Source organism: Cydia fagiglandana, chromosome 18 (genome assembly GCF_963556715.1).
Source record: "Cydia fagiglandana chromosome 18, ilCydFagi1.1, whole genome shotgun sequence".
Lineage (NCBI taxonomy): Eukaryota > Metazoa > Arthropoda > Insecta > Lepidoptera > Tortricidae > Cydia > Cydia fagiglandana.
Window position 1 is genome coordinate 2,366,676 of NC_085949.1, and position 27,604 is coordinate 2,394,279.

Here is a 27,604-nt window from a genome sequence, read left to right on the forward strand (position 1 = left end):
CTTTACGACGCACGAAATTCAACTTTTTTTCAACACAATAGTTTGTCGCCCTTAAACACAGTATTTAAGTAACACGGAATCGAATTTGAATGATTCAAAACGAAAATATTTGGGAATATCGCAGAATTAGGGTTAGGAAACTGTTATTTGACATTCACTTTTACTTTACTTTAGTGTTGTTCTTGACAGCTTGACTATCGACAGTATCGACAACACAGATGCAACTAAATGCATTTCCTTGTCGAATATGTAAAACTTGTAAAAGTGAAATCAGACGATTCATTTTGTGTTCATTTTCGTGTTTCATTATTCATCTTTCAATCAAAGTGACACGTGTAAACACAAAATGAATCAAAGGTAAAAAATGAATTCAGTGAAATGAACAGTGTTGGATATTTCTACATCTTTCACTCGCACTCCGAAAGAACAATGTGAACACAGAGTGAATGCTCATTCCAGTTTTGCATATTTTCTCGAATCCTGTGGGCTAGTAGGCCTCATTTTAAAAATACCTATCGGATGCTATCGGTTAAAAATGCTGCCATGGCTATGGCTGCCTGTCACCAAAGAGCATATAATCCATAGACTTATAATATATAAAGACGGGGTCTCAGCTAGCTGTCACTGTTGCCACTTTTGCTTAGTGTACGATTAACAATGAGGCCCACGTTGCTGTAGCCATGTCGATAAAGTCATATCGATAAACTATCGACATTTCTTGCAATTTTAATTTTACTTCAAAGGCTTAACGATACCTAAAATGACCAAAAACGCTTTTATTCTTTATTGTGGTTATCAGATCACAATTTTATAGTCACGCCCCAGCAGGGAACCAAGGGAAACTTCAGATATTTAATTAAAATACATAAATACCTCCTAAAATAGGTGTTCCGCAATAATTGAATTATATTATTATATTATAATATATTCATTATCCATTAGCATTTCAATTACTTATGTTTATGTTTAACGAAGATATTGAAGCTTCAATTAATCGCTATTTCGTTCCGCTGTGTAGCGTTTATCGATAAATAACATGATTAAAATCGACTATTCACATCCCTAAAAGAGCACACATATACGCTTTTACGCACACATAAACAGCCTGGGCGCATGAAGAAAGGCAACACTTTATTTGAAGTCCACCTTGTCAACAGTATGGTTGTCCTTTTTTGACAAACGGCATTTTAAAAGAGCGAGGAGAGAGAAATGATACTAGTTGCTGCGTCGTGAAAGAGAACAGAAAACGTTGGGCCCTTGATATAATCACTATGTTCCTGTCACTAATGTCAACATTATTTTAGTATGGCAGCACCAACCAGTGTGGCAAGGTATTCCGCAGGAAGCTTTTTTAATGATTTTGCCGAGTTTTAGGAACAAATAGTTAATATACACTTGCAAGCCAACTTTGTCAGTACATAAAAAAGGCGCGAAGTTCAAAATTTGGTATGGATAATTGACGCTATGCCCCATGAATCTAGTATTTAACTGGCATGAGGAGTGGGGGGGAAATGAAATGGCCGAATGTGATAGTCTTATGTATCCTTCAGTAGACCTGCTAGCATGAGTTGCGTTTTCGCGCGCGACTTTGTACATCTAGCGCGACTTCAAGTATGGACTCGCGCGCGAGAAAGCAACTCATGCTAGACTGCGAATTTCACGCCTTTGTCTACTGACAAGTTGAGTTTGCCAGAGTTTATTATATTATGGTGCTGTGCTGGTCTTATGCTTAAAAAAACTTAAGTAAGACATGGGTCCCTCAATATTATATTTTAAAAAGTAACAAAAATGTGACTTGTCAAGAAAATCTTGTGCGAAATTCAAATTTTCTATGAGATGATATCCCTTTGCACCTACATTTTTAAAATTTGCCGCCTTTTTCTACTAACAAGATCTGCTTGACCAACTATATTTTTAAAGATTTCACATTTTTCGTTTTTTCAAGTGCTGCTCCCGAATTTTTCTATCTCGCCATCTGGCAACATTGATGCCAACTTTTTTTTTTTTGCTTTTCTTTTCTGTTTGTGTTCGCGCCAATCAATAAAAGAAAACTATTTCGAATTTAATTTAATTTGCTTGACTATTTTACCATGGATTTCCCAAATACAAGTGGAATTAAAAGCCCGTTTTCACCTAGAGTCAGACAATCAATTACAGGCCGACGAGCGGGCTTGTCTTCTGCCAAAAAGAACCAAAGGTGTGACCTAACCTATTCTTTTCAGTTTTTAGTTGAAATTTGTGTTATAATTTGTGATTTTTTGTAGTAAGTTTATGCAGTCCACTGAAGCCCCGACAGGAGAAGTGATCTACAAGACTGCTTTGACTACAGTGGAGACTTATGGACATCCATTGCCTGTGTTAGTGACAGAAGCCCTTACATTTGGTAAGTCATTTGATTATTATTGATTGTAAACCAATTTCGCACAGCTACCATGTAGTAATCTACATGGTAGCTGTGAGAAATTGGTTTATCCAATTCACAAGAGATAACATGCTAAGCGCCAATTGCTCTATCCCACTAACCCGGGGTTAAACCGTTAACCTAGTGTCAAATTGCATTGTAACCATGGTAACTCCAGGCTTAACTGGAAGCTATGTATTTATTACATTCTGTAGGTTACTATAATATTTTTTAATTACCAAGGCCCACTTGCACCATTCTACTAAGGGCCACTTGCACCATTCACTAACCCGAGGTTAACAGGTTAAACCTGGAGTGTCACCATGGTTACCAGTACAATTTGACACTAGCTTAATGGTTTAACCGGTTAACCCCGGGTTAGTAGAATGGTGCAAGTGGGCCTAAGTGTGGTATCTTCCAGTAGGAGTTGCAGAGAAAGTGCTATTATTGTTTGTCCTCGTCTTAGTCCCAAATTTTTTTTTATTCCTACTCGTAAATTTAGTATGGTTTATGGTGGGCAACAAATTACCCGACCAATATTTTTTTCTCATTGGAGACTTATGGACATCCATTGCCTGTGTTAGTGACAGAAGCCCTTACATTTGGTAAGTCATTTGATTATTATTGATTGTAAACCAATTGCGTATGTTCTGTCCCTTACGGACGCACGCGTATAGCTCATCTATAGGATCCTACCATCTACGGTATTCTCTCATTGCCATTGCCCAAGCTTTAAAATAGAATTTACTTGCAGCAAGCGGTGAAGTGACAGTAGGTTTGTCAGCCAATGGCTACTGCTGGCTCGTATTCGGCCGGAGGCTGCTCGTGTGGGCGCGGGACGGCGGTGCAGCTCGCGAACTGACGCTGCCACAGACCGATCTTCAGCACAAGGCCGAGCTGGTTGAGGTGTTTTATGAGGATGGTGCACAGGTAAATGTGACAAAAAAAAAGGCTTAACAAATAAATGATTAAATGAAAATTTTAATCTTCATTTCAGGCAACTATTGGCCTATAGAAAAATACCTTAAATCTAGCAATCGCCTGTGCTCGCGGTGTTCCTGTTAAGAAAATATTGGTTTAATCCTTGCAATCGAGCGACTACCTGACTACGTGCAAGGCGTTCAAATGTGTTCAAACGAGCATCGCCCAAGGGTGGTACACCGCGAGCGCAGGCGATTGTACATTCTGGCCACATAATAACCTCTAGCAGCCCAGAGACCTATGAAAAGGTCTCCTGTTCCATTCTAATTTGAACTTTGTGATGACGAAATAAAGTTTCATTTTGCTTGGCAAGGTTTGACGTATGGGCGGCTAGAGGATAAAAGTACACAATAATGGTTACAAACGAATTGAAATGGAAAGTTGCGCAGCCCATGTCTATGCAAGAAGTTAGAAGACCCTTAGGTCCTTAGGCACAGGGGCCCTAAGGACTTCTAGCAGCGGACGCTTCTGCCACCGCCATATTTAATTTACCTAAAGGCAGTACAAACAAATAAATTTCTACAGTACACTTACAGCATTTAGTAACTGGAGATGCCTTTGTCTGTCATTTTCTGTACAAAACAGTCTACCGATTATTGCGGGGGAGGGGCACGTCAAATGTACGTAACATACAAATGGCCATGTCAGATAAACGTCAGTCCATACAAAAGTTTGCACAACTGTGCAAGGTTTCTGGCAGAGGGGTAATCTCTTATAGGTGATTCCAGTTATTAAATACTATACTGCACTATGTGGGCCATACTGAAAGCTTCTGGATTCTGATATACGAGACGACTTATTTTTCCTAAGTGGCCAGTCCAGGAATTTTCAGTATGCCGTAAGTTTAAAAAAAATATTTCGACAGATGCCATCATGCATCGGCGTGTCGCCCGAAGGCGTCGTCCGCTACTGGCCCTCCGTAGGCCAGGAGCTGTATGTGGACACCAGCTGCGAGTTGGCCGGCCAGGAGTGCAGCCGGCTGGTGGCTTCCGGCTCCGCTTCCGGTCTGCTGCTGGCCACCACATCCTGCAGCCTGCTGCAGCTGCGGCCGGAGCGTGAGTACTGACACCGATAAAGCTGATGCCAATACCGAGAAATGGGTCAATCAACTATTTCTTGTTGTTATTCTGTCCCATCAGCCAGGAGGCAATAGTAGCATAGTTTCTTAGAAGAGCTGCTGTACCATGTTCTACAAACATGCTGGGAAGATGACCCATTATGGAAAGTCCTTATAACTACCAAAACATTCAAGTTTGGTGCATTTAAATACAAAATAACTAGTATTTTAAGAGTGACCCAGGAGACTGTAACCATGGCAACTAGTGACAAGAAAAAGTCGATTCACCCAAATATTTGTTGAATTGAGTATGGTCTTGGTAACTCAGAGCACTGTACTTGTGATCCAGTGGTCGTGGATTCAAGTTCTGTTAACACATTTATAGACGGGTCTATCGCTATAAAGGGGGAGGCCTATATTCAGCAGTGGACGTCTTATGGCTGAGATGATGATCGCTATATTCGCTATCGCGAATTTATTTTATAACCTTTATTTACCGACGTTTCGACACAGGTTTGACTGGTCGTGGTCTCGGCTAACTGTGTCCCAGCTAAATGTCAAAACAGAGATTTGACGAAAAGTAGGAAGAAGTTTGTGGTACACATCACATAAACCACCCATTACGCATAATACAATATATGAATTAATATGTGTTCAAAACGCGAAAGTTTTAAATACTATATTATAAATAATGCTATCGTATTTTGTGTATACAGCGGAGCGGCCGGGTGTCACATGCAGGCAGCTCCGTCCACCGTCCGGATGGCTGGGCGGCATCGGCAGACGTGTGTCTCTTCTGTTCTTCGGTTCCATGCCTGCCAACGCTGATACTGTAAGTTTTAACCCTAGTCCATAGACTAGGAATCCTCTAGACCGAGTTTAGAGCAATTACTTCATGCAACCGATGATGCCAAAAATGCGGGGGTGCGCATGGGTGGGGGTGGGAGGTGAGTGAAGTCCCGTGCCGTGATTGGACCGTTCAAAGACACGGACGTCACACAAAGACACTTTCGACTCGAACAATGAGTAAAATTACCATATGCGTGGCAGAGGGGGTAGCGCGATTATGCTCAGTCTGGAGGATGTTTTGTCTTGTGCCCTAGTCCATTAGTTCAATTAAAGGGTTTGGATACAATACAATACTGTTACTTTACTTTGGATACGGTTTATTCTTCTTAAGGGGCCCACTGATTACCAGTTGGCAGAGCGATGGGCGATTAATTTTGAGCTCCGAGTCCGACCCTGGACCGAGACAGTTTGTCTTGTTTGTCAGCCGAGACAGTGACAGATTTTTTTATTATGAATGGGCTTACTCATGGCCACAGACTAGCCGAGGCGTAGACGTGGCCTACGATAGAGCTCGCCCGCCCAGAAGGTGCCTGTTCACTCTTGATTTGAAGGTTGCCGGGTAATAAGAACACGGAAATATAGACGCCGGCAAGGAATTCCATTCCCTGGCAGTGCGCATAAGGAAAGAAGAAGCAAAGCGCTTCGTGCGGATTGGTGGAATGTCTACCAAGTAAGGATGGAAACCGGCCGTGCGTCTAAAAGTCCGATGGTAGAATGGGGACGGTGGAATAAGCTCGTGTAGCTCTTGGGCACACTCCCCGAAGTGCAACCTGTAGAATACCGACAGGCTGGCGACTTTCCACCGATGGGCCAAAGACTGAAGCTTAGCCGTTAGCTTCTTGTCGCCCTTTCTAAGTTTTATTGCGTTCTGCTTATTGAAAAAATATTTTATCGTGTTATCCTTTCAGAAATTGGTCGGCGTGGTGATCCTGCACGACGGCCCCATGTCGGCGGGCTCGGAGCCGGCGGGGTACATCGCGCTGGTGGGGGGAGGGGGAGGGGCGGTGCTGCAGCTGTGGCGCGGCGCCGACCTGCACGAGCACAACCTGCGCAGGGCGCTCACCGACGCTCACAGGGCTCAAGGTCACTATATAACACATTCACTGCCCACGTTTTCAAAGTGCTACGCTTGTAGCCGATCCCAGGGTTTTCCCGCTTTGTAGAGGAAATCGACTACGAACACAGAACCCGCCGAGCAGGATCTCGATGAGTTAAGAACCCTAAAATGACAGTTAATCTTATTGCAAATCTTATACCTTTATTATGAACATTTCTTGTGTATATAATATTTCGGGGATCTCGGAAACGGCTCTAACGACTTCGAAATTGGCTATAAGGGTTCGATAGCGAAAAATCGATCAAGCTAAGTCTTATCTCTGAGAAAACGCATATTTTCGAGTTTTTACATGTTGTCCGAGCAAAGCTTGGTCTCTCAGATATTGAAAACTAAGATGTATGTGTCTGACAGGCGACGTGAACAGCCTGCAAGTGATGTGCCTGGACGTGCGCGCCGGCGGGCCGCGCTCGCTCGCGCTGCTCATCGCGTGCGTCAACGTGGCGCGCTCCGACACCAGGCACGCCATCGGTAACGTACACACACACACACACACACACACCCACACACACACACACCCACACACACACACACACACACACACACACACACACACACACACACACACGCACGCACGCGCGGGCATACACACACACTCACATAAGCGAGCACACACACACACCACACACACACACACACACACACATACACACACACTCAGATAAGCGAGCACACACACACACACCACACACACATACACACACACACACACACACACACCACACACACACACACGGAACGATTGAACATTTGACTATACTGCAAAACGTAATTCAAGACCAAAAAAAGTACGACAATGTTGCCATTGCAATAATTTGTTTGTAAAAAAGTAAATTCCTTTTGATAAATAATCACGCTAAGATAATTTATTCCTTAGTAATTTTACTCCTACTATTTAATAAAGTACTTTTATTTATTTATTTGTACATAAATACAAGACGCGCTAGTAAAAAAGTGGCAACTTTTTTTGGTCTTGAATTACGTTTTGCAGTATAATCCAACTGTAGTTTAGTACCTATCGCGAATATAAAAACTAGAGATGCAACGGATAGTTGTTTGGCCGGATGCCGGATACTGGATATTCGGCACGACCATCAGCCGAATATTCGATATCCGGCCGCCGAATATTAATTCCCCTACGGCTCATAAAAGACATCTCGGGACTCTTAAATAATACCACACTTGCATTTAAATGTACTATTTTATTTCAGCACACATGTCCGTGGAAGACCCAGCCAACCCCCGAGTAACTTCCCTCATACCCCTCCGAGGCTGCACTCTGTCACCAGACATTGCCCCGCGCCTCCTGCCGCTGCCCTCCGCCGCCGCCCTGTACACCAGCACATATGTGGCTATAGTCAGTGAGTACATAGTACATCACTGTACAAGACCCAGCCAACCCCCGAGTAACTTCCCTCATACCCCTCCGAGGCTGCACCCTGTCACCAGACATCGCTCCGCGCCTCCTGCCGCTGCCCTCCGCCGCCGCCCTGTACACCAGCACATATGTGGCTATAGTCAGTGAGTACATAGTACATCAGTGTACAAGACCCAGCCAACCCCCGAGTAACTTCCCTCATACCCCTCCGAGGCTGCACCCTGTCACCAGACATCGCTCCGCGCCTCCTGCCGCTGCCCTCCGCCGCCGCCCTGTACACCAGCACATATGTGGCTATAGTCAGTGAGTACATAATACATCAGTGTACAAGACCCAGCCTACCCCCGAGTAACTTCCCTCATACCCCTCCGAGGCTGCACTCTGTCACCAGACATCGCTCCGCGCCTCCTGCCGCTGCCCTCCGCCGCCGCCCTGTACACCAGCACATATGTGGCTATAGTCAGTGAGTACATAATATATCCACAGTATAAAAAGTAACACTGGACCGACGCCTTTGATGTTTGCGTAAATGCCGGCACCGCACAAAAACACATTAGGGTTGTCAGGTTGTCACAGACTTTAACTGTCCAAAAAACTGCACAAATTCAAATAAGACACGGCTAGCGCTGTAAGTCGTACCGAGCTGCTAACAATGGCGATGTATGCAGCTCGGGTGCGTTTGTTTCTGAGATAAAACTGTTTTTTTTTTTTTGTGTTTTTGTATCTGTATTTTTTATAGTGTTTTAATGTAATTCGACATTAAGAGACACCATACATATCTCTAAGTAATTGTAATACGTTAGTTACGTTAGTTTGAATTGGTAGTTGCTGTTAGTTGTATTTTATAAAATTGTTGATGTATTGTTATTATTTTTGATTGTATGTAAATTTTTAAACTTACTGGACTTATCTTTTTTTTTCTAGGCACAGTGGCGAATGACAAAGTTGAATACATAGACGTGGCGTCAGAAGGAGACAGAATCCTCGGTGCTACTCTGTGCAACGGGCAGCCGTTACTCTTCAGCAGGAAACATGGCGTCCTGGCGCTCACTTCAGCTGAGACCGTGTCTACCAACGTGTGAGTACCGTCGTCACAGTTAACTTGCAATTCGTAAACTTAAGGGCCACCTAGGGAATGCAAATCGGTTATTTTCGGTTATTTTTTTGTATGGATTTAATCGGTTATTAACCGAAACCGCGGTTATTTCCACACAAAAAATAACCGATTTACATTCCCTAGGGCCACCCCACACTAGCGTCTCCCGAGCGTCGGCGTCTAGTCAATTCTATGGCTGCTGTTCGACGCAACGTTGGCGCAACTGCGCAACGCCGACGCTAAAATAACGCTAAGGAGTGGCTCTTATTGCAAAGGCATTAGATCTACGAATGGATAGTGAAGAAGCCCAGAGGTTAGATATAAATAAATAAATGTAGGAAGTGGATGCGAAACTAAAACACACTTTTTACTGAACTTTATGTATTTAAACGAAGTATTTAAAGAAATATAAATAATTAACATAACGGCACGTCTTGTCTGTTAGCTTTCTCCAACATATCCCAATGGCGGACGGCCTGCGCCCTACAACCAAAACGACATAACTCACTCATGCTATCCCTTTCATACTTCTTGACATGATCTTCATTCTGTCTCACTCATTCACACAACGTTCCATTTCACTCAATCCTACATAAATATCATGGCACAATCTTACCTATACACAAATCGAGCTTTACATAGTTACTTATATCGGCTGATGATCATGATTGCCAGAGGCGAGCGAATAACAGAGGAAGAGAGGGGGAGGGAGGGGGAGAGGGGAGGGGGTGACATTCACTGCCAGTGACTCGCTAGGCGCGTTCTCTGTTCGTAGGCGCTTTCCGCTACATAGGGGCTGTTCATAAATTACGTCATCTATTTTTGACGATTTTTGATTTTTATGCGTGGTGGGATAGTTAAGAAGTCCAGAACCACCTCACTTATGTTAAGTTATTATAAGCGGTATTACATGAAAGTTATATTTTCAGATCTGTGTGCGAGAGCCCCATGGGCTCACCTTGCCCGTCGGACGTGTACGATGGCAACCTGTCCCTCTACGAGATCGATCCTCACGAGGTTTGTTACACAGCACTTTTTAGGGTTCCGTACCCAAAGGGTAAAAACGGGACCCTATTACTAAGACTTCACTGCCCGTCTGTCTGTCAACAGGCTGTATCTCATGAACCGTGATAGCTAGAGAGTTTAAATTTTCACAGATGATGTATTTCTGTTGCCGCTATAAAAACAAATACTAAAAAGTATGGAACCCTCGGTAGCCGAGTCCGACTCGCACTTGTCCGGTTTTATTTTTTACAGCTGACTGAATCACTAATCTAAAAGTTTGGCTACTTCTAGATTACCTAAAAAGTTGAAATTTGGCATTCAGCAAGGTAGTCGTGTGTGAATTTTCACATCATGATTTTTTTATATACTTATTTGACAAAAAACAATGAGGGACTTACAACGAGGAAATTCTGATTCAGCCCATTCATTTCTGTTATTCCAGGTGAGCATGGTAACTACAGACGCGTGCGGCAAACTCAAAACAGCCTTCCTATTCCATCTGCGGCGCGACACGGCCGCCTGCCGCGCCATCGTGCAAGACCTGTTCCCGGCCAAGCAGCGCTCGGACCCGGCGCTAGACAACACCGTCGTGCGCATAGCCACCGAGCTGTGCGACGACATACCGCAGGGAGATCCCAGGTGAGCCCCAACCTTCCTGGCCACCTGTTCCCGGCCAAGCAGCGCTCGGACCCGGCGCTGGACAACACCGTCGTGCGCATAGCCACCGAGCTGTGCGACGACATACCGCAGGGAGATCCCAGGTGAGCCCCAACCTTCCTGGCCACCTGTTCCCGGCCAAGCAGCGCTCGGACCCGGCGCTAGACAACACCGTCGTGCGCATAGCCACCGAGCTGTGCGACGACATACCGCAGGGAGATCCCAGGTGAGCCCCAACCTTCCTGGCCACCTGTTCCCGGCCAAGCAGCGCTCGGACCCGGCGCTAGACAACACCGTCGTGCGCATAGCCACCGAGCTGTGCGACGACATACCGCAGGGAGATCCCAGGTGAGCCCCAACCTTCCTGGCCACCTGTTCCCGGCCAAGCAGCGCTCGGACCCGGCGCTGGACAACACCGTCGTGCGCATAGCCACCGAGCTGTGCGACGACATACCGCAGGGAGATCCCAGGTGAGCCCCAACCTTCCTGGCCACCTGTTCCCGGCCAAGCAGCGCTCGGACCCGGCGCTGGACAACACCGTCGTGCGCATAGCCACCGAGCTGTGCGACGACATACCGCAGGGAGATCCCAGGTGAGCCCCAACCTTCCTGGCCACCTGTTCCTGCCAAGCAACGCTCCCAGCTCCCAGCAGTTATCTCGTTTTATTTTCATATACAGTGTGGAAAGATATGTCGGGCCCTGGAGGGAATTTACCTTAAATCCTTAAGTTGGCTCATTTTACTTAAAGGAGACATTCCTTTATTTTTAAAAAGGAATAAAACTCCATACAAAGTTTTTTTAAATTGGCTTGTCTCGATCGGGAGTCTAAAAAGTACGGAACCCGCGGTGTGCGAGTCCAACACGCACTTGGCCGGGAATTTATCAACTTGTTGTTACAGATGGAAACAGCGTCCGGGCGGCCCCGCGACCAACATCCCCCTGGGCAGTTCCTCGGCCCTGCAGATCAACGCGCAACTCAGAGACAAGCAGCGCGCGTTCTCGCTGTTCGCAGATTTCTTACGGGCTACGGGCCTATGGCAGCGGCTCGGGTCTCTCTCTCTAGGTAACATGTATAGTTATTGCACGTGTTCACAAAATTTCGCGGAGACCGGTTAAGAAATGCCACGTGTAGAAAAGTGTGCCCAAGCCAGTGGCACTCCTCCTTTCGGGCATTTCGGCTCCGTTCGGCTCAGCATTGCTCCGAGCAATTAATAGATAAGAGTTGGCACAACTTGACGTCCCTTTGCGTGCACGACCACAGGAAAGATAAACACTTTTGACAACCCTTAATAGCCGAAAGGCGTAGGGTCATACATTAGAAAGGGACAGTACCGCCTTGATGTATCATTGATGTCATATTTCATTGTCTGTGAAAACTTGTCAAAAACAGCTTAAAGCACAGTATGTAACTTACTCAATGGTTTACGATGGGTGCACTCTGGCGGCAGGACATTGCGGTAATTTGTTTACAATTTTATTGTTTTTCAGAAACCGGAGGCGACTGCGTCAGTACAGTATCAGCGTTGGGCATGTTAGCGGAGAAGCTAGCTATAGCTCTGGCGCTGAGAAAGAAACAGCAGAGCGGAGACTCACAACTCATTGACGCCGCTGTCTATCAGGTATATAAGTAACTTTGAAAATTTGTTTATTTGGAACAGTTGCAAACTAAAACTAGTGCCTACGTCAATTGAGTGCGTGTTGAAATATTTTTGAGCATCTCGGCCGCTCAGATATATTTGAAGGCGACTGTACCGCATCAGCATGGTATGGGCATGCTGGCTGAGAACCTAGTTTTTTTATTGTGATTTTTTTGCGTGAAATAATGCGTAAAATTTTTGAATACAGGTGGTGTGCGGCGACGAGGCGGAACCAGAAGAACCGGAAGTAGAAGCAGCCCTGTCTTCCGGCGCATTATCTCCGGCAGACGTGTGCTTCCGCCGCGTGTCCTCCATCCAGCGCGTGCTGGTCGCGCTGTGCTCCGTGTGCGCGCCCGCGCAGCACGACGCGCGCGCGCTCGCCACGCACGCGCAGCACGTTTCTAGGCTGCTGACGGTAAATAATAGCACTATAAACTGAATTTAGTTGTCATATGAGTGAATTGAAAAAAAATGTACGTAATTAAGCGCAGGAAGCTGTGATTAGTCTTAACTTAATTGATTCATTTGTGTTAAGACTGCGTCGAGCAAAATCAGCGAAAAAGGCGGTCACCGTTTAGTCGCTAGCGTTCACATCTCTTGATAAAAAAATGATAATAAATGTCATTATTATCCCAAAGAGTGTGTTTACAACGAATCACCCTTGAAAATCTGAAATCTTTTACAATATAATAAATACACTTATGCAAAGTTGTACCTAAAATGAAATGAACGAGTGTCAGCGTTTATAGTGTATACAACATTATTTGCGGTATTTGACGTCTGTCACTCACAACAGCAATACTACGTAAAATGTCTTGCACATCGAAATCACAAAGGAAAACAACTGCACTGCAAACGTTTACGTTCTACGTCTTTTTTTTTTTTAATTTTAGGGTTGGCCGGTCACCATCGTTATGAATCGGTAGTCGTCTAAGTAAATCGATATGAATTTTTCATTTTTCTTTTAATAAAAGTAAGGAAAAGGTGGATAATTAACTGTATATATGGATATATTTATCGTCACCTAACAGACAACAAATTTGACACAGAAATAACATAAATAAACTTTAAAATAGATCCCCAGTTAGTTTAGATTTTGACGATGGGTGCGACCTACTCGGTCGGTGTATTAAATGCATTTACCTTGCGGGAAAACCATATAATTCTAGCTTTATTTAAATCACAAATAAAAATTCATTATACGTCACAATTCGATACCTCAGTCTACGTGCCATCCAATCGTAATCGCTTGCTGTGACAATCGATTTGGGTTAGTTACATCTCTATATACGTCAGTCACAATGTGTCAAATAACGCAAATAATATTGCATACACTATAGTAAAATTTGTATAAAAAAATTGATGCTCAAGCTATAAAATCGAGTGATTTTGAAAGCCAGATAACTGGACTACAACGAATCAGGCTTTTCCTATTTTTCCTCTTAAAGGCAACAGAGAAATTCAATCGTAAATGTAAACTTTAGTAAAATTTCCATACATCCGCCATATCTGTCAAAATTCTCCTTTGATTCAGATGCCCGCTGGGGCTCGTGCGGAGCGGTCATGCACTTAGATGTCCCATTTTGACGTTTCGTTTTGGCATATATATTGACAGAAATTCATGTCCATATACGAATGATGATACCAGTGAAAAACTATGTTCAAAATAAATAGGGTAACGGTAAACTGGGGTCACACGGAGATCTAGAGTCACTAAAATTTTGATTTATTTTTATTAACAAGTCATAATACTTAAAAAATATAACAAACTATTTCAAAATATACGAACACAACCAAAATCAGTGTAATTAGTTCACTTAAAATGAAAAAAGTTAGAAGATTTGATTTTTCTTATTGGAATAATTTTTTATTGTGCTGGCATTCATATTACGTCATTTTAAAAACATATATGACATAATGTCACAATATACTAGATAGACAATTTATCAACAAAATATTTCACATTTTAATGTAAACAATTTTAATTATTAAAATTTTATTTATGAAGACGAAGAAATGTAGTTCACATAATTTCAGCAATAAAATTCTTAGTTTCACCCAGTTTTGCTGCTATTCTAAAGAGCTATCAGGCTATCACGTCCTTTGAACGTTTATTCAATGATATATTATGAAGAAATTGAAATCAAGAGTTGACCTGCAGTCTCAGCGAGTTTTAGTGGCTATATTATCAGTTGAAAGAAAGATATGTAAAGCCCATCGCAGTGGTCTGGTTTACGAGTATGTTGGTTTGATGTGACGATCCTTACATAAATGTACCAATCAAATAACACCGTGCTTTTATTTCATTAATATTCGGTGCAAAACAATAACTTAGAAACGAAATAGATTATCTGAAATGTCGTCTGACTGAACGTTTATAAAATAACTCCTAGGTTTGATTCGGTCTATCTCTACCAATTCGCATACCATCGCCCACCACCACACTGTTAACTGACAGTTCGTAAACCTTATTACAAAAGGCATAAGGTCCACCGATGGACAGTTAAGAGTATTGCTGTTTGTACTTCTATCTTAAGGTGGTTCGCTTTTCATACAAAATTCAATCAAAGCTCATTAAGTAACTACACACTATTAGTACACAAATATTTCCGCATTTATCTTCTTTCGAATATTCGTTTGCGCGAAATTAACAGGAAAACAATGTTTCATACAGAAATCATGCAAAAATCATAGTTAACTTTTCATCAATTTTACGTATGTATGTGTCACAAATGTCGTGTACAGATACATTTGCGACGTTGCCATACCATTTCCGACGTTGCCGGGCTGACCACGGCTCGAATTTGGAGTGCCGTCATGTTTAGTGCAATTTTGTTGACACTGATATTTGACAGGTAGTTAATTGACCTAAGCGAGAAGTTCGTCAGCTTAGCTAAGAACTATCATGGCGTGTTATGCAAACAGTCGCTTTTTTGCTTGCAAACGGAAGATTCCCGGTTCGATCCCCAGTCATTGTATGCTGGAACATAACTTTTTGTATTTTTGTTACACCTAAATTTGGTATTGTTTTTTTATTTTTATTTAATTTTTCTTATTATCATAAATAGATTATTAAGTATGGGCTACACGTATTCTTTTATTTTTACAAAGATAATTAGAAATTATACTCTTCCTAATCTCTCTGATTTTTACAATCAGGACTTCCTCACTGCAATAAAAACCGGGCAAGTGCGAGTCGGACTCGCGCACGAAGGGTTCCGTGCCATAATGCAAAAAAAAAAACAAAAAAAAGCAAAAAAAAACGGTCACCCATCCAAGTACTGACCACTCCCGACGTTGCTTAACTTTGGTCAAAAATCACGTTTGTTGTATGGGAGCCCCATTCAAATCTTTATTTTATTCTGTTTTTAGTATTTGTTAATTGTTATAGCGGCAACAGAAATACATCATCTGTGAAAATTTCAATTGTCTAGCTATTACGGTTCGTGAGATACAGCCTGGTGACAGACGGACGGACGGACGGACGGACAGCGAAGTCTTAGTAATAGGGTCCCGTTTTACCCTTTGGGTACGGAACCCTAAAAAGAAGTGTATAAAATTTCCTGTGGTTAAAAATAATGGATTTTGTCTATGAATGAAAAACACAATTATTACTATAGTTTGTTTTTTTTAGCATTAGAAATAAGGTAAACAATCTTGACGTGTCTTTTAATTGAAAAACACATTTTAAAAATAAGTTACGGCAAATATGTAACAATTATAAATCTAATACGATCATTTATATTCTTCTGCTTTCATAAGTAATCGTTTTTAGGGTTCCGTACCCAAAGTGTAAAACGGGACCCTATTACTAAGACTTCGCTGTCCGTCCGTCCGTCCGTCCGTCCGTCTGTCACCAGGCTGTATCTCACGAACCGTGCTTAGACAGTTGAAATTTTCACAGATGATGTATTTCTGTTGCCGCTATAACAACAAATACTAAAAACAGAATAAAATAAATATCTAAATGGGGCTCCCATACAACAAACGTGATTTTTGACCAAAGTTAAGCAACGTCGGGAGGGGTCAGTACTTGGATGGGTGACCGTTTTCTTTTTGCTTTTTTTTGTTGTTTTTTTTGCATTATGGTACGGAACCCTTCGTGCGCGAGTCCGACTCGCACTTGCCCGGTTTTTGATTTTTAAAAAACCTGATAACACTGAGTATGTGGGGGAAGCGCTGCTGGCCTAGCGGAAAGCAATTCGGAGGTCGCGGGTTCTAACCCCGGCTTGTACCAATGATTTTTCGAACTTTTGTACGAAATAGCATTTGATACCTACCTATTTATACACCGATACCTATTTTTCGGTGAAAGAAAACAATGTGAGGAAACCGGACTAATCCAAATAAGTTTACTCTCTGGGTTGGAAGGTCAGGGCAGTCGATTTCGTAAAAACTAGTGCGCATGCCAATTCTGGGATTAGTTGCCAAGCGGAGATTGAATATCTGGGAGACCGACCAAAGCTTACAAAACATAAAAACTCAAAAATGCGCGTTTTCTCATAGACCTAGCTAAGAGATCAAACCCCTTATAGCAAATTTCATCGAAATCGTTAGAGCCGTTTCTGATACCATCCAAATATATAAATAAATAATTATATATCTAATAATTGCTCGTTTAAAGGTAAGATAACACAAAGGAGAAACAAAAAGAAATTACCTACTCGCACCAGTCTTGAACCCCAATCCTCTTGCACGTATTTCCACGAACATACCGTTACGCTATTGCAACATACTTACGTTGTGTGAAATTGTCTACTACAAGGATCACGGAAACACTGTTTGCATGTGTGAGTAATAGTAGGAAAAAGCGTGACAGCAACACTCCGTCGAATTAAAAAGGTGGTTTTTGCACAATGAAGTATTCAATGTTTATTTTAATAGTTCAATATTTACTTAAAGAGTGCGCGAAACATACTTTTAAGTATACAAATACCAAGACCATTTCACAAAAAAATAAAATCTGAAATTTTGCAAAAGTGGTGCCATCTAGCGAGAGTTAAGTTTTGAGTAACCTAGGCGAACCACCTTAATACAAAAGTCAACAACGAAATTTAACGAAACGTATTTAAATGTAAATAATCCTAGGTAATTCACCTGGGATTATTTACATTTAAATACGTCACATACCTATGACATGACATGAACAAACAAGGAAAGCTATAGTTCGTTTTTTTTAGCATTAGAAAGAACTTGCAAGAAGGTAAGCGATCTTGACATGTCTTTTAATTGAAAAACGCTTTTTAAAAATCAAAAACTATTACTTATGAAAGCAGAAGAATATAAATGATCGTATTAGATTCATAATTGTTACATATTTGCCGTAACTTATTTTTAAAATGTGTTTTTCAATTAAAAGACACATCAAGATTGTTTACCTTATTTCTAATGCTAAAAAAAACGAACTATATATAAAAGGTGTTTTTTCTCTGTCTTATCACAAAGGAACGCTTTGACAGTTCTAATTCCTCAAAAGAGGCTAGTGGTTAACACCAAACTCGAAACAGCACCTTTAAAAAAACATTAGGGGTCACTGACCTGTCCAAGTAAATTGAGGTAGTGTGCGTGAGCTGTATTTGTGTGTGTAATGGGGTAATTTTCAGAATCTGAAAATTTACCCTCCTCTACCCCCTCTTAAGAAAATTAACTATGTAAATTTGATTTATTGTACTTAATTCGTACACATGTAAGTAATTTCTATTTAAGTTAGATGCATGAAAGTGTGTTAGCATATGCTTGAGAGTGCATCATGCATCTAACTTAAATAGAAGTGGCTTAACTGTGGTAACACAATGGAATGGAATGGAATGGAATCAATTAACAGACAGGTGCTTTACTATATAAATTTTTTTTGCAATTCACTCATATACCAGGGGTCGGCAAACTTTTGAGAAAAAGGGCCAACTGCAGTAGAAATCACCAGTTTAAGGAAGCTTAAAGAGCCGAAAATTTTGTTTTCATATGTGTAAAAACTCTCAGGGTTTAAATTTATTGATGACGTAAAGAGCCGCATGCGACTCGCGAGCCGCGGTTTGCTGACCCCTGTCATATACTAAAGAAAAAGTGATCAATCAATACTGAACATCCAATGTTGGAAGTACAGGATGTTTATACTTATAGTTTCTCTAGGATGATCTGTATACTTACATATACAACCTCCACATTTGGTTATCTGTTTATTTTAATAATTTAACTTTTAATTAGTTATCTTTACGACGTAAATTTTACGTCACACACTACATTTTCATTATGATAGACATCTGTATTGTTTACATTTTATTAACGATATCCTATTTCTCGTTCTTTGTAACAAAGCGCCAATGATTAATTTCAGAGCATCCTCACAGAGGTGCACGGCACGCGAGCGCAGTGGCAGCCGCGGCCGCTGCTGCCCCCGCTGGGCTCGGGCGCGCTGCTGCCTAGACTAGTGCAGCTACACACCAGGGCCGTCACGTGAGTCTCACGACATTATCTAATCTTGGCTGCTGCTCAGACATATGCCCATAAGTTTATCATCACTAGATCGGGCTATTAAAAATTTAATTACGTTGTATCAATAAAAAAATATTATTTATAATGATGTTATTAACTTATTATTTTACACAACACTAGCCTTCTTGAGCTTACCGTCTTCTTCGTTTAGTCGGATACTCTAGTCAGAGCAGGCGTGGCCATTGAGGTCGTTGTACGGCCTTTTTCGTTTAAGATCCTAGGAAAACCGATCTTTACCGTGGGACTTAAATAGTCAATTTGTGTGAGAATGTTCCTTTAATATTTATTTATTTATCTATTTAAATAAAAATATATTTCTGGCTATATGTACTAATCATTTATTATTTCCTACAGTCAATACGGTCCCGGTTGCCCGGACGTGGTCCTTCGCTCATCGCTGTACGAGGCCACCAGTCTCCTGGCCGACCTCATATTGACGGAGGCCGAGCCCCTGCGACAGCACAGCGACACGCGACACGTCGGCGACAAGATGCGGCGCGACATCATACAGCCCTATAGTTAGTATATTGTAAGAGGCCACCAATCTCCTGGTCGACCTCATACTGACGGAGGCCGAGCCGCTGCGACAGCACAGCGACACGCGACACGTCGGCGACAAGATGTGGCATGATATCATACAGCCCCATAGTTAGTATATTGTACGAGGCCACCAGTCTCCTGGCCGACCTTATACTGACGGAGGCCGAGCCCCTGCGACAGCACAGCGACACGCGACACGTCGGCGACAAGATGCGGCGCGACATCATACAGCCCTATAGTTAGTATGTATATTGTATGAGGCCACCAGTCTCCTGGCCGACCTCATACTGACAGAGGCCGAGCCGGTGCGACAGCACAGCGACACGCGACACGTCGGCGACAAGATGTGGCGTAATATCATAGGATTTCTCGAGGAGTTAGGTTGGCTGCATTAGTTTACCCCTCATTTCCGTTACGTAAAATAGGCGCTAGTCGTCGAGTTCTGTAAATTTACTTGCGTTACAATACAATGTTGTTTATTTATTTTTTATTCAATTAAAATGTAATTTTTATTTAAATTTAAATTCTTTTCTCCAGTTGATGCCGGACAGACGGAGAGAGCTGCAGTACTGGCAGAAAAGTTCAAAGATTTTGAGCTCCTCATTGAGATGTGTGACCGACAAGATGATATGGAGCGTTTGTACTCTTATATTGACAAGTATTCGGGCGAGGTGAGTTTTTAGTAATAGTTACATTGTTATATGGTTCATGTTTTTAGTGATTGATGGAATGTAGTATTACTGGGTCGATCGGTTGAAGTATTTAATACTTAGGTTGCGCTAGCATAGGTTATACTTTTCAGTGTACAGTCAGCAGCAGATATACCTGAGCGGGCAAGGTGTCCAAGAAAACATATACACTTCAATCGTCACAAAAATAAAGACATCTAAGATGTCATTTTCACATAGGCTTTCAGTTCGTCACAAATACCTTAACTTCTGAGTTTTTCTTTAACACATACACCCTTATTTAATCACAATGACAATAACGGTTAAAAAGTCAGTGGTAACTAAGCAATCATATTCAAGCTGCTGTCATTAATACCTACACGCACTGCCAATCACGTACGTCAGCAGCCAGGGTGCCACCAGTTGCTAAGCAGTTGTTATTTCAATGGTAACTAAGCATGAACATTTTATCTGTTTAACTTTAAAATAAATACTGTAGCACTACGAATTGACACCTCCTTTCTTAAAGAAGTATTTTATCGTTAAGTGTCAAACTTATACAATAAATAAGTAGGTTCTACTAGAATGATCGGTTTTTTATTTTAACTGTCATATGCAGCTGTTCTACCAAACCGTTGATCATATTATATACCTATGTTAATATATTTATTTAGACCACTTATTGTAGTAAAATATACTATACAGGGTGGCCCATTTAGATAGGCCAGTATGGGAAAATCTGATACTATACGATATACACCGATCCCTTCTTAGGAATCATGTCATCGATTTTAGTAACACGAAAAACTGCATTCATACATTTAAAAAAATGTGTACTCAGCTCGGGAATCGAACCCCGAACGTTTTGAAAAATAAAACTAAGACTATTTCTATTTAGATATCGATTGTGTAGGTCTTAAGCAATAAATGTTACTATGAAACAATGTCTGAAATTAATAAAATGCATTGTTTTCATATCCTTTAATTTAATTTAGTCAGTTTTCGAAGAGACCAGCATTTTTAGGGTTCCGTACCCAAAGGGTAAAACGGGACCCTATTACTAAGACTCTGCTGTCCGTCCGTCTGTCCATCCATCCGTCCGTCTGTCACCAGGCTGTATCTCAGGAACCGTGATAGCTAGACAGTTCAAATTTTCACAAATGATGTATTTCTGTTGACGCTATTATAAGTAACAAGAAATACTAAAAACAATAAAATAAAGATTTAAGTGGGGCTCCCATACAACAAACGTGATTTTTGAGTAGTAAATATCAAATGGCATTCCGCACAGGAGTAATCTAAGTAACGCCCACTGCGGGTTCAAACCTACAACGTCCTGATAGAAAGTCGTACATACGCTACATGTGACATTATCTTCAAAAATTATATAAACTAATGCGAAATTAACATAAAACCAGAAGACACAAATTAATAATAGAAATGAAACCCAAAAAAAAACAAAAAGCTGTAATCTCTAGGTGCGTACGACTGAGATTTGAACCCGCGGTCTCTGCTTTGAAAAGCAAACGCCTGTTACTGAGACCACGACGTGCCTTGACAATTGGCTCTAAATTCGGCTTCAGTTAGCTTTTGCTATGTGTCATTCGTCTTGACGATTCTGTTAAAAGAAATAGTTTGCAGTAAGTTGACCGAGAGGCTCCTGTCAAATGGTTGAAGGGCAAAACGTGAGATAGGTGTATGTGATGACAAGACTGTACTGCTTTCGATGATTGTCAAAACGCTTTACCTGAAATTAGCATGGCTATCTTTCATTCAATATTCGACCATACTTGTATGCTTTAAAGTCTATTTTTCCATATTGTTCAGATATATTTGACACGTTGACCGCTTAGATACCATTGGTTTTTTGACAGCTAAGGTATCAATGACTTGTTGTAAGTGTAGAAATTAATGAATAGCGACTGTTAACATATTTGTGACACGTTGAGCGCTCACAAGTAAATACTACCATGACAGTCAACAACTTTTTGACAGTTTAAACGTTTACCTCTCTTTGAGCACCTGGAGTGTATAGCGACTTCTGCTGCTGACTGTACGAATAGTGTCAATATTTTTTTTTTGTAACAAATAAATTTTTACACTATCTATTCGGAAAAGGGCTTTTTCTTTCCTGCTAGGAGGGATCAAAGTGGCACTTTTTTTCTCTGCTAGGAGGGATCAAAGTGTCACTTTTCTTCCTGCTAGGAGGGAGCAAATTGACACTTTTCCTCCCTGCTAGGAGGGAGCAAAGTGACACTTTTCCTCCCTGCTAGGAGGGAGCAAAGTGACTCTTTTCCTCCCTGCTAGGAGGGAGCAAAGTGACACTTTTCCTCCCTGCTAGGAGGGAGCAAAGTGACACTTTTCCTCCCTGCTAGGAGGGAGCAAAGTGACACTTTTCCTCCCTGCTAGGAGGGAGCAAAGTGACTCTTTTCCTCCCTGCTAGGAGGGAGCAAAGTGACACTTTTCCTCCCTGCTAGGAGGGAGCAAAGTGACACTTTTCCTCCCTGCTAGGAGGGAGCAAAGTGACACTTTTCCTCCCTGCTAGGAGGGAGCAAAGTGACACTTTTCCTCCCTGCTAGGAGGGAGCAAAGTGACACTTTTCCTCCCTGCTAGGAGGGAGCAAAGTGACACTTTTCCTCCCTGCTAGGAGGGAGCAAAGTGACACTTTTCCTCCCTGCTAGGAGGGAGCAAAGTGACACTTTTTCTCCCTGCTAGGAGGGAGCAAAGTGACACTTTTCTGTTCAAGCACGCTATTTTTATATTTTTTTTGTACATTATTTTTTAGCTTAAATAATCTGTTTAAGCATCAGATTGTGTCAACATTAAGATTTTTTGTTTTCCTCATAGTTGATGTGAAAAGCAGTATGTGTCATGCGGTAACAAGATTATTTCGTCTCGGGCTTTAACATTTGAATCTCTCATTACGCTCAGAATTCTACTTTCGAATTCCTCACTACGTTCGGGATTCCATTGTAGAATCTATCGCTTCATTCAGTATTCAATGTACGCCCTTGTCGGAAATATATTATTTTGATCCCTTGTAACATAAATTACTATAGTACTGCTGTAAATCCGCAAGATGGCGAAGCTTGCATCAAATGTTGCTAAGTAAACATGATACGGAACGTTTGTCCAGGGTATCGCGGAGGCGGCGTTCGCGTACCTGATGGAGGCGGGCGGGGCGGGCACGGCGCGGCTGGTGCGCGCGCTGGGCGCCCGCTACCCCGCGCGCGCCGCCGCCTGGCTCGCGCGCGCGCCCGCCCGAGACCCCGCGCGCGCGCTGCACCTCCTGCAGGCCAAGGACTACGGCCAGGCCGCGCAAGTGCTGGCCGGCCTGGCCCAGGGGGAGAGGGACGAGGTCAACAGGATGACGGTCAGTCTATTCATCTATCTATATACCCCCTTATTTATAAACGTTTGCGGACCTCATTTATTTAAATTATATTTTATCCCTCTCTTACTACTACGTAAATCACTATGACAGATAAAAACAAACAATTATTAGCTAATTGAGGCTTATAACTAGATTACATAGGTGGAAAGAAAGACAGAACGAGATAATCTTATGAAACTTTCAGTAGGAATAGCAGAGAAAGCACTATTATAATTTGTCTTTATCGTAGTATCACTTTTCCTTTCTGCCTCCTAAGAAACCCGAGCGACGTAGACGTTTTTTCTTGACCACCGTTTCCGGTATGCTATACGACGGCAACTGTCGAAAATAAAACAACGTATTTTTAATTCCGTTCTGTCCCTCCCGGACACACACACACACAACCCGTCTTTAAAAATACAATCTCCTTATAGTCTTTCTGTCTAAAAACTTGATAAATCCATATTAGACGAACTACCACATTTTCTCCTCACTTGGTGAGACGAAAATTTGTAAACATCATACGACGTAACCGCGATCACGTGCGGACGAATTTGCAACCACCACGACGTGACTCTGAGGTGAATCTCGTTTCTTTATTACAGACAACGGCATCCTTGGCCAAGCTTTGCCTGCTGGCATCCGACGAGGAACCTCAACCTTCGGACTTGTGGAGTAAGGTCGAAGGTTGCCTGTCGCTAGCCGAGCAGCACGCGGCGCTGCCACGCGACATCAAACTGCTACACGGACTAGACGCGGCGGACTGCAAGGTGATGCCGCCGGAGGAACTTGTACAGGTACGTTCAGGTTTGTTCTACCAGTGTTTGACGAGAATTTAACCTTCAGTCCTGTGGAATAAAGTCGAAGGTTGCCTGCACCTGACCGAGCAGCACGTGACGTCAAACTGCTACACGGATTAGACGCGGCGGACTGCAAGGTGATGCCGCCGGAGGAACTGGTGCAGGTACGTGAGGTTTAGTCTACCAGTGTCTGAGGAAACTTAACCCTTCGACCTATGGAATAAGGTAGAAGGTTACCTGTCACTGGCCGAGCAGCACGCGACGTCAAACTGCTGGACACGGCGGACTGCAAGGTGATGCCGCCGGAGGAACTTGTACAGGTACGTTCAGGTTTGTTCTACCAGTGTTTGACGAGAATTTAACCTTCCGTCCTGTGGAATAAAGTCGAAGGTTGCCTGCACCTGACCGAGCAGCACGCGACGTCAAACTGCTTCACGGAATAGACATGGCGGACTGCAAGGTGATGCCGCCGGAGGAACTGGTGCAGGTACGTGAGGTTTGGTCTACCAGTGTCAGGGGAAACTTAACCCTTCGACCTATGGAACAAGGACGAAGGTTGCCTGTCACTGGCCGAGCAACACTGTCGCCATCAGATATATCAGAGCGGGGCGCTTCTATCTGATGGGGACTATACAAACAGAAGATTTCATACTGGTTTGTTTAGACTACAATCAATCAATCAATCAATCAATATTTTTTATTGCGAGAACATAGTTGAATTATGTACATATAAGGTGATAACATTTTTAAAAGCGTCTTATGTTCTACCAAAGAAGGCATGCAATATAATATTTACAATAAGCTATTCACAAGTACAAAAACAAACGAACAAATCAATATATACACTAATGTCAAAAAATTATAGAAAATCAAATGTCTAAATATTACACAAAAATAAATTACTTGGTCAAATCAAAACAAATAGGTACGTAACAATTTTATAGTATTAAGTAATGATGTCAGATTTTATTTTTTTACACTTTTCTTCTTCAAACATTTTAACACATTTCTTAGTTTTAAGGCCTCTCAAACTTTTTTCTATCCACATTATCGGCATTCAGAAAAGTTTCAGATATTTTCCAAAAAAACAACGGCTTTCACTTCATGAAGGACTAAATGTAATTTATTTTATTTATAGGCTTTTTATTTTAAGTTTATTTAGTTTAGAGATAGTTTGTATTATTATTTGTAAGCTAATTTATTAGTTTTACTATCACTTAAATATATAATACAAGTACAAAAAAAAAATATTTTCGTGACTTCACAATATTTAATAATTATAATTGTGGTTGTGTTTGCAGATGTACATCGAGAGCGAGAGCGACGCGTTGACCGAGTACGACTACAAGAAGGCCCTCGACCTGACCGACTTCGTGCAGGACATGGAGCGCCGCGATGACCTGAGGCTTAGGGTAACTACCAACATTTACATTTATGGCATTTTCATTTTAAATTGAGCGTTTACATTTATTCGAGATTTGAAATATAGGCACGCCCCAAGGGCATACCCCCTGCAGTCTTTTCTCACTCGTGGCACGGGATCCTGAATGTGAATTTATAATTATTTAATTTCTCTACTTATTGTTTGAAATGTTTATGTAAATACCCCATACCTGGTCGACAAACTTTTGAGAAGAGCCAACCGCAGTAGAATACAATAGATTCAATGGGTTTGGTGACTGTGGAGGCCGATGCGTGAGCGGCACGATTTCCCACATTTTTGGCAGAAAAAGCTCATGCCACCTGAGGTTCCAGTCCCGGTTTGCTTTTTGCGATACCTGCTATAAAAAATGTAAGCTTTATAATAATGAACTGTTCACTTGTCAGGTGTGGTGCGCATGTATCCGCCGCTCCTCGTGGGACACCGTCAACGTGGAGGCGCCCGCCGCCGAGCTGCAGGACAAGATGTTCTTCCGTCTCATGCATTTAGTGCACTTCATGGGTCTGTTCACACATCATTACAACATTTTTTTATTTTTTTATTTAGGAAACAAACAGTCACATACAAATATGTTTAAGCTTGTAGATATACAATAAGTTCCATTAAATATAACATATAGATATGGTAATAAGTAGAAACAGGGCTAGTTCGGTTCTGCCTATAGACAGGAAGATACACAGAAGTAACAATTGGATACACAACTCACAAAGTACCAAGTATCGATCATGCTTACAAACGTACGTACATTGCATAAGACTAAAACAAAATAAATAAATAAATAAATTTTATATCACACGCCCTGTTACAGATGTAGTGCATAATAGTTTTCCATCTTATTTTCTCGGAAACGTTCGTATTTGTCATGCTACTTCACTTCAGTCAACCGCAATACTTTTTGTACCGAGATTGACTGTAATAGCTTAAAGGCTCCTCTTCACGTTGGGCCAACGCCAACGCCAACGAGGGACGCAGCCATGCGGTAGAATGAGATAGCAATATCACTTGCTCCCTCTAACGCATAAATGCGTCCCTCGTTGGCGTCGGCGTTGGCCCAACGTAAAGAGGAGCCTTTACACGTTCGTACGTTTCCGTGAAAATACGATGGACAAAGAAGTTGGACAGGTGGAATACCACCCTTAAGGCCATTGTGAGTTCACTATCGAACTGTCACTTTCACATTAATATGGAAGAGTGATAGAGAGACTCAAAGCGAAGTGATAGCGAAGCGCAAGCGGTCGTCACTTTGGCTAGACCGTCAGCTTCTCACACCGAGCTGTAATATTCCAAATGTTTTTCATAATTGAATGAACCAGGTGGTGATCTGGAGCTGCTACTTCCCCCGGCCGAAGACATCCTGACGGCGCGCGAGCTGGCGGAGCTGGTCTCCGACGCGCGCTTCCGGTACATCATCAAGTACGGCTACGAGTGCTTCCATACCCGCCGCCAGGATGACATGGTCACCGCGTGAGCAGGCGCTGTCTAGCAAGGAACCACTATCATCACCACAGGTTGAGGGGCTCCCTGGCGCCAATAACCTTCGATCTGAATCCCTTAGTTTTCTAATGTTTTTTGTAGCTTATCATATTAGAGTTAGACCAAGAAAAGTCTGCAGCGATTTTGATAGCCCACGCAGTGCAACTGTTATTTATACGTCATAATTTCATAAAAGTTTGACGTTTAATTTAAAATAACACTGGTGGTACTGCGAGGGCTGTCAAAATCACTGCAGACTTTTCTTGGTCTAACTCTAACAACGACTTTAAGCAATAAATTATCCCAAATTTACGTACTTCAAAAATCATTGTTTTCGAGATATTTGGTATCAAAGTTGAACAATTTTAGGCCCACAAACTGGTTTCCTGGCCATAACTTTTGTGATAATTAGTTTAAAATTAAAATCTCTGGCCAGTTTTTAGAGACGTTAAAGACGAACCCAAATATGTAGATTTCGTAGATGTAAGATCCTTCACAGCAATCGAGTTACGAAAAAAGGGTTTTTTAGACAATATTAATAAAATCATAAACAAAGTAAATATAAGCCCTCTCGCGCATGAGAGGAGGCCTGTGCTCAGCAGTGGGACGTATATAGGCTGAAATGATGATGATGATGATGAT

The 27,604-nt window shown here is 42.1% G+C and overlaps 1 protein-coding gene across 1 annotated transcript; it reads left to right on the forward strand.

The window, feature by feature from the left end:
• The first annotated feature begins 2,001 nt into the window (after positions 1-2,001).
• On the forward strand, positions 2,002-27,070 carry LOC134673575 (nuclear pore complex protein Nup133). Its single transcript, XM_063531573.1, has 24 exons — positions 2,002-2,197; positions 2,265-2,383; positions 3,156-3,331; positions 4,248-4,437; positions 5,156-5,271; positions 6,197-6,371; positions 6,757-6,873; positions 7,614-7,923; positions 8,104-8,243; positions 8,705-8,858; positions 9,806-9,893; positions 10,324-10,520; positions 11,438-11,601; positions 12,027-12,157; positions 12,384-12,590; positions 18,510-18,628; positions 19,022-19,185; positions 19,317-19,445; positions 19,745-19,878; positions 23,012-23,248; positions 23,854-24,045; positions 25,350-25,460; positions 25,876-25,990; positions 26,803-27,070. The coding sequence occupies exons 1-24, from the start codon at positions 2,091-2,093 to the stop codon at positions 26,955-26,957; spliced, it is 3,747 nt and encodes a 1,248-aa protein (XP_063387643.1). The 5' UTR covers positions 2,002-2,090; the 3' UTR covers positions 26,958-27,070.
• Positions 27,071-27,604: the final 534 nt, after the last annotated feature.

Bases quoted from the DNA above. Each gene is read 5' to 3' on its own strand.
- LOC134673575 (XM_063531573.1), top strand. From the start codon at position 2,091: ATGGATTTCCCAAATACAAGTGGAATTAAAAGCCCGTTTTCACCTAGA. The intron at 6,372-6,756 runs GTCACTATATAA...TGTGTCTGACAG, and splicing joins CGACGCTCACAGGGCTCAAG to GCGACGTGAACAGCCTGCAA. The intron at 11,602-12,026 runs GTAACATGTATA...ATTGTTTTTCAG, and splicing joins GCTCGGGTCTCTCTCTCTAG to AAACCGGAGGCGACTGCGTC.